The sequence below is a fragment of the Canis lupus genome, chromosome 12 (genome assembly GCF_003254725.2).
Source record: "Canis lupus dingo isolate Sandy chromosome 12, ASM325472v2, whole genome shotgun sequence".
Lineage (NCBI taxonomy): Eukaryota > Metazoa > Chordata > Mammalia > Carnivora > Canidae > Canis > Canis lupus.
The window spans coordinates 69,044,937-69,052,200 of record NC_064254.1 but is presented as its reverse complement, the minus strand read 5'-3'; the positions used below and the strand labels follow the sequence as shown (position 1 = coordinate 69,052,200).

General features: G+C 51.0%; 1 protein-coding gene across 2 annotated transcripts; it reads right to left on the bottom strand.

Annotated features, from left to right (window-relative positions):
- Positions 1–2,322: 2,322 nt before the first annotated feature.
- On the bottom strand, positions 2,323–5,884 carry RFPL4B (ret finger protein like 4B). 2 transcript variants are annotated; one of them, XM_025444768.3, is made up of 3 exons: positions 5,748–5,884; positions 3,801–3,937; positions 2,323–3,605 (listed from the first exon to the last, which is right to left on the bottom strand). In XM_025444768.3, exon 3 carries the CDS (start codon positions 3,488–3,490, stop codon positions 2,678–2,680), a length of 813 nt encoding a protein of 270 aa, XP_025300553.1. In that variant the 5' UTR covers positions 3,491–3,605; positions 3,801–3,937; positions 5,748–5,884; the 3' UTR covers positions 2,323–2,677. The 2 variants fall into 2 exon arrangements, with proteins under 2 accessions (XP_025300553.1, XP_048948434.1); XM_049092477.1 differs by lacking the exon at positions 5,748–5,884 and adding an exon at positions 5,588–5,728.
- Positions 5,885–7,264: the final 1,380 nt, after the last annotated feature.

The window sequence follows — 7,264 nt, the reverse complement described above, 5'->3', positions numbered from 1 at the left end:
ACACAATGGGCACCATGATAAGTGGAGTTGCCACCTGTCACCCTAAGGCTGGACTTCTTAGCAGTCTCTACTGAATAGGAAACTGAGGCACAGAGAAGTTGGAGAATGTGTCCAAGATCACATAACTGAGAGAGGCCCGGGTCAGATGTGAAAGCTGGGAAGCCGGCTGACGGAAGGTGAGCCAGTGAGCCTGGAGAGGAGGGAAGGGGGAGGGCAGCTCAGAGAATTTATTCTAATTGACCCATTTAGCCTTGGCAGGGTTTATAACAGGAATGACCTGATTGGTCTGACTCACGGTTTAGGAGAACCATCCTGGTGCCTGTGTGGAAAGTGCACTCTGGGAAGGCAACAGTGGAGCAAGGGAGTGAGGAAGCTGTCACACTGGTCCCCATGGCACGGATGGGACGTGGGAGAGACTTGCATGAGGAATGCTAAAGAAGTTGGAAGCGTGCAATATTTCGCCAAGGGTCCATACCGATTGGCAACAGAATGAGCTTGTGACCCAGTCCCCACCAAGGCTTCCCCCAGGGCCACAGAATTCAATCAGACAAGAGAGAGGAACCAGGCCGATCGTTGGCCACTGGTGTTTCCCCTTAATGATTGATGAACCAAAAAAATCATTCAGGTCCTCCAGCTGGGATGAAGGGAAGCTTGGAACCTACATCTCCATGAGGAAGAGACAGGAAGTCTCATGAAGCAAATAGTCCTTGAGAGAACCTGAAACATGCAAATAGAACACCAGCTGTCACGTCCAGTCCTAGGGAGAGTGGGGCTGTCCTTTAGCATTCCGAGACGCAAGAAGGGTGGGTCTGGGAGCTTAGCGCCCACCCCAGATTCTCAAACTGCAGTTCTCAACCCGTTTGCAAATTGTAAATCAAATGTGTGTGAGCCCAGCACTTTTTCTTTTTTTAAATTTTTTTTAGCATTTTTTTCTAATAAAATATAATAAAAAAGAAATTACAGTCTATTGCTTACCACAAGTGCTGTTTCAGGAAACTATTGTTTCCACATTAGCAAGACCTGTAAAGGTGGATCGACGTGGATGCGGGCCCCAAGTTAGAGTAGAGGAAGGAGGCCCCTGAAATAAAATCAGAGGGATCAAAAGGAAATATGGGGGGAAAAACACCCAAATCGGGCTGTTCCTCCACCCCAGTGGAGTTGGCAAGAAGTAGATGACATTTCTGAGTTTCTTTGGAAATGAAGTCCAAAGCAGATTCCTGAACATGTCCCAACCCAACCCTTCCAGTGCAGATGTCACCTCAGAAGCGGCTGACTCAGTAAATTAGGAAAAAACACAACCCTAAAGGACCTGAATGGTTTGAAAAGGAGTCACAATGAGCATAGGAGACACGGTTATGGGGGACTGCAGTCTGAGACTGTCCACACGCGGTGGTGGGGAGGGGGGCACAGACTTCAGACCCAACGTGAGGGGAGGACCAGACAGAAAAAAAGCAGGAAAAGATCAAACAGTTCAGATTTAACTGCAAAAAATCTAAAACTTTAACATTAAGTCAGGGGCCCCTGGGGGGCTCAGCGGTTGAGCGTCTGCCTTTGGCTCAGGGCATGCCCCGGGGTCCTGGGATCGAGTCCCACATCGGGCTCCCCACAGGGGGCCTGCTTCTCTCTCTACCTGGGTCTCTGCCTCTCTCTCTGCATCTCTCATGAATAAATAAAGTCTTTAAAAACAAGAAATAAAAACATACACACATACAAATAAAAAATAAATTCAAAAGGCACCTGGAGAACAGTTTTTGGTGAGTATCTATTTACGAGTTAATGTGGTTGATAAGAATTCCTACAGATCAAAACTCAGCAGCAGTGGCCTGAGGCTGGGAGATGTTCTTTCCTGTCAGAAGGAGAAAAGTTTCATATATGCCACTGCGCCTGGTGGGCAGGAGGAAGGGGGTCCAGTCTTCTCAGCGGCCATTTCCCTTATTACGTAACTGACTCCAGAAGGCTCGGAATCACAGCAGCTTGACATTCCCTGAGCCTGGTGGCACCTCTGTGCCGGCCACACACACCACACTCCTTTGACGACCACACAGAAGGCCCATGAGCGAATGGGCAAGGGACAGTTCCCATCAGAACAAACGTGAATCACCACTGACTGGAGCTACCTCCAAGTTCTGTCTTTCCACTGTGTTTGGGAGGAAATAAAAATGAGAGACGTTGTTCTTTCCCAGTATTTTTCTCTCTTACTGAGACTTCCTGTCAAAATATCTCGCACTGACTGTTTCTTCCTTTTCTCCCAGATAGCTATCATTATCAGGAATTATAGGAAAGGCACACAATAATGAAAAAAGACATTGTTTCTACCCACAAGACATTTTATTTGACTTTACAATCTAAAGTTCCCCGTTCAGTACAAAATAAATGCACCACGTTGTCTCTGATCGTCATGACTATTTGGCCGAGAAATGTAATTAACCCCACCTGAAGACTAGGAAAGCGGAGGCCGAGAGCACTTCTCGACCTGCCGCAAAGCCCCCTCGTTGTTTAGCTACAAAAACTACCAAACATACCCCACAAGGTGGTTAGTCGCCGAGTCTACAGAATCTTTCAAAATCCACCAAATCTTTCTACTACAGCACATTTTCTCTCCCTGGGTCATTCTGATCTTTCTCGGGTCAAAGGTCTCATTCAGCTCTGAAGAAGCTTCGAGAAAGTGCTGAGTTTCTCATGAGCAGATTTTCAGGGAGGCCCCAAAGTCACCTTCTCCGGGCAGCTCAGGACAGAAGAACGGACGCAAAGGCTCCAAGCACGAGACGTGATCGTGTGTGTAGATGAGGGCGTTGTCACCAACGTCAAAGAACTTGAGTTCTTCCATGTCGACGTCTAAAAATATCCCTACGTGGCTAAGCCGAGGGCTTGCAGGAACTCTGGCTTCTGGGACGGAGCTGGTGCAGATTGCTCCCACCTTCAGGCTGATGGACCAGAAGCCATGCTTCGGCGAGAAGCCGCGCTTCCTCTGTCTGTTGACCGACTCCCTGCAGATGCCCAGAGTCCACTCCTTCGCCTCTCCCACCTGGACCTCCCAGTAATGGCAGCCAGAGGAGAAGCGGGGGGCGCCCAGGACACAGGCCAGGTAGGTGAACCTCTGGGGATCTTCCACTGGGTTGCGGCACATCCTCCCACACTGAACTTTCCTCAGGTCGTCCGAGAGGACAAGAAAGGGGTTGGCGCTGCTTGCCTCCAGGGTCACGTCCTCCCGGAACCTCAGGAGCTCCTTGCTCAAGTGCAGCGCTCTCTCCAGTAGACTGCTGTGCTGCCTGACCAGGAGGGCCAGTGCCCCAATCTGCCATTCTTCCAAAGCGGGGTTCTCAGTCATCCCCCGACACATGGGGCAGGCCGATTTCAGGTCCCTGTGTTCTAGCACCCACCTTTGCATGCAATGGAAGCAGAAAATGTGGTCACAGGACAGTAAAATGGGACAGTAGAAAATTTCCAGACAAATAGGACAGGTCACTTCCTCTTGCAGACTGTGGGCCATGGTCCCGGGAGGTCAGTCCTTGCCAATGAGCTGAGCTGAAGCGGCCCTTGGAGAGCTTCTGAAAGCGATTGGGAGCCTTCCGTACACAGTCTGTTCCTCAATGGTCAGGATGTTTCTAAGCCCAATACAAAAATCAAATATCAATCTTCCTGTGGTTCGTATGGGAAAGTGGCACGAAGCCACCGGAGAGTCATAGTAAGAGCACACTATCTGTGAGGAGAATCACCCAAAACCACACCACAACACGTAGGTGATCACAAACGAGAGAAACAGGACAGTGGACGTTGTCCTTTCAGGTGGAATAGTTTACCTTGTGTGGGGACACCCAGGTGAAGTCTTGTCTGCCCTGACCACAGCCTCTCTCTCTCGGAGCTGAGTCCCACACGGCCTTTCACAGGGCCTAGAAGTGCAGTCTCCGCCTCTAATCCGTACTCCTCTGTAGGTCACCTGCAGTTCAAGGAAAAGAATCTGCACCTCTAAATACAACCATAAAAATAAAGCCAATCCGACTCTAGCTGTCACAGAAGAGGGACTCTGAGAAGCCCTCTGTATTTTTAAAGAAAGCTACTGTGTGTGAGTCCAACTAGCAGAAACCACTGCAAAATGAATGAGAGGCCCGTTGTCGCATCACTTCTAAGGACAGAGTATCATTCAGATGAAATGCTTTCAAGCACTCTTAGAAAACTAAGAAGTCTTGAGTGAATGTGAATAAAAATATAATAAATAAAATAAATAAAATAAATAAAATAAAATAATGTCTGAACACAAGCCCAAAAGGTGTTTTTCTGACGAGTTAGATGTTACAGCTGCTATAGCAACCGCTCGCTCCTCCAGAAGCTTCCTCCTAGAGACTGCTTCTGGGCCTTCCTACCGAGGTTGCACACTTTGGGTGAGTTAACTCACCCCTGACATGCTGGGCCCGGCAGATGGGAACAAGCTGAGCCCCTAACCCCAAGACAGTCACTCAAGGCTGGTCAGTGCCCAGGAGATGGTGTGACCTGAGGCCTCTTCACGAGTAGGAGGGAATGGGCACTCCTGAGGCTAGCCCAGGACAACTAGGGTCCTACAACGTCCTGGGACACGGTCCCTCACCTCCATCCAGCAGATACTTACGTGGAGCTTCCCAGGCTCCCGCCCTCCACTAGACCCCCAGGACACAGATGTGTGTAACGACACGCAGGGGGTCCACCCAGAAGGGACAGGGGAGTCTTTGGAAGCCTTCCAGTTCCTGAGCGGCATTCCAGTCTGACGGACGGGGCCTGGCCCAGGGACAACAGATAACCTTCTTCTTTAAATCTTCTATCGCCTTTTCCAAACACCGGACTTCTTAAGGCATATTGAATATGAGGCTTACAATCTAAAAGGTCTTTCCCAACCCATCTTGAATATACGTTAAGAAAAAAAAAAAATGCTACATTTCCAAAAAGTCCTTTTCAGTGTTACCTATGACTCTAAACGGGAGGCACAACCTAATCATATGGAGATAATGAAATCATTCCATTAACTATAATACAGCTATTAAAAATAGAAAAATAGTATCACTTAAAGTCCACATATGAATGAGATGAAACGCTACTTGTCTTCTCTGATTGACTTACTTCACTTAACACAACACCCTAGCTCCCCCCTCCATCCTTGCAAATGGGGCAAAACCAGTGAAATTGGTGGGAGGTGGGGGCTGGGGCACGGAGGGGGAGGCCAATCAAGAAAGAGACTCTCAACTGATGGTTACCAGAGGGGGCGCGGATGGGAGGATGGATGAAATAGGTGACGGGGGCTAAGGAGGGCCCTTGTTATGACCAGAACTGGGTGCTGTATTTAAGGGCTGAATCACTAACATCTGCACCCAAAACTGATAGTACACTGTATGGTAACTAACTGAAATGCAAATAAAAATCTAGAAAAAGAAAAAAAAAAAAAAAAAAAAGAAGTGGTAAGGATACTTAAGTAAAAACCCAGAAACATCTTCAAGAGACCGTGCTAAAATAATGAGAAACCAGTTTAAAACACACACATGGTCATTGAAAACCCATTAAAAAATAAATGTATGCAAAAAAAATATTTTTTTTAAATAAAAAAAACACCCATAGTTAATACCTAAAACATTGAACTGGCAGCGATGTCCGAGGGGAAGGTGGGGAAAGCTCCACGACCCAGGAGAAGACTGGCTGTGTCCTGGGATCCAGGGATAAAGGCATTTAAGAGACAGGTCATAGCGGAAGAGAGGAATGGGGCAGGCGAAAGGGCCCCGACTTACACGGATTCGGAAGGTTCCAGCAGCCCTGGAGCTCCAGACCCAGTGCCTCGACCTCCTCTCCCGGCCTGAGCCTCGGCGTTAATGAGGCCCCGTGCGCTGCCAGGCCTCTGCAGCCTGCCACCTGGCCCCGCCCACAGGCTGGCCACGCCCCCAGGCTGGCCACGCCCACCAGGCGGTCATGCCCACAGGCCGGCTCCTACACACAGGCCGGCCCCGCCCACAGGCTGGCCACGCCCACAGGCTGGCCACGCCCCCGGCATGCCACGCCCACAGGCCAGCTCCTATACACAGACCGGCCCCGCCCACGTGTTGACCACGCCCACCAGGAGGCCACGCCCATAGGCCGGCCCGCCCACCGGCTGGCCACGCCCACGTGCCGGGCCCCGCCCACTGGGAAGGTCGGACTCTGCAGCCAGTGGCTGGATGCGCTCCGTCTGCCCCGGGGCAGGAAAGCGCTGCTGAGCCCCGCCCACGCCCGGGCTATGCAATCTTGGGAATTACGGCCCAGACCAGCTGCAGCGAGCACCAGCTGGAGCGAACAGGTTCCAGAACAGCCTTCCCATCCCGGGACCCGAATCCCACCGTCGCGGGCAGTTCTGAGCAGGTTGCAAGCGAGCCCCCAAGCCCGTCCCGCCCGCCGGGGCGGCCCCTGCTGTCAGCCGGCCTGGTCCAAACAGCGAGGCGGGCAGCGGGCAGCAGCCGGGCCCGGAGCAGCGGCGCCCTGAGCCCGCACCCCGGACCGGGCCGGAGGTCGATGAATTCCTGTTGTGCAGGGAGAGTAGGAAGGGACCCTGCGCGGACAGGCACAGGCACCCCCGCCGGTAACCCGGTTGCTGCGGCCTCCCGCTCCTGCTGCAAAGCCCGTGGCACAGTTTTCTCGCCGTGTTTACCCCTTTCCATGACAGAAGGGTCTCCTGCAGGGCGGCTCAGTCTTCTTAAAAAAAAGAAAGATTAATCTCAAGCCCCTTTCCACTCTTGCACATAACACAACAGGCTACAATCAATCAATCAATCAATCACCCAAAAGCATTCTTATGAGACTTAACCCTTCTCCATCTTTGCAGGATCCCACATTAAGACTGACCACGTTTCTAAAGGCGGGACACATTTAAGACCCCCAAACTAGTATAAGTTAACGTCAATAACATCGTTTTGCAATCAATGACTATTTTCCCCAACAGCAACAATGAAAAATGCAGTCAGTGAGCAGAGCGTCGTGATGCTGCGTGTGTGAAAACCCCAGGGGTTCCCAATTAACAAATACAGCTGTGTTCCCGTTAAGTTTTTCTGCTCGAACCCCGAAAGGCAAATCTGGCTTCCCGCAAATATTTTACTGGGAAGTCCATTGCTCTGCAACAAATTTCATAACTCTAGAGGCCCCTGGAGGGCTCAACGGTTGAGCATCAGCCTTCGGCCCAGGTCGTGACCCCGGGGTCCCGGGATCGAGTCCCACATCGGGCTCCCTGCATGGAGCCTGCTTCTCCCTCTGCCTGGGTCTCTGCCTCTCTCTCTCTCTG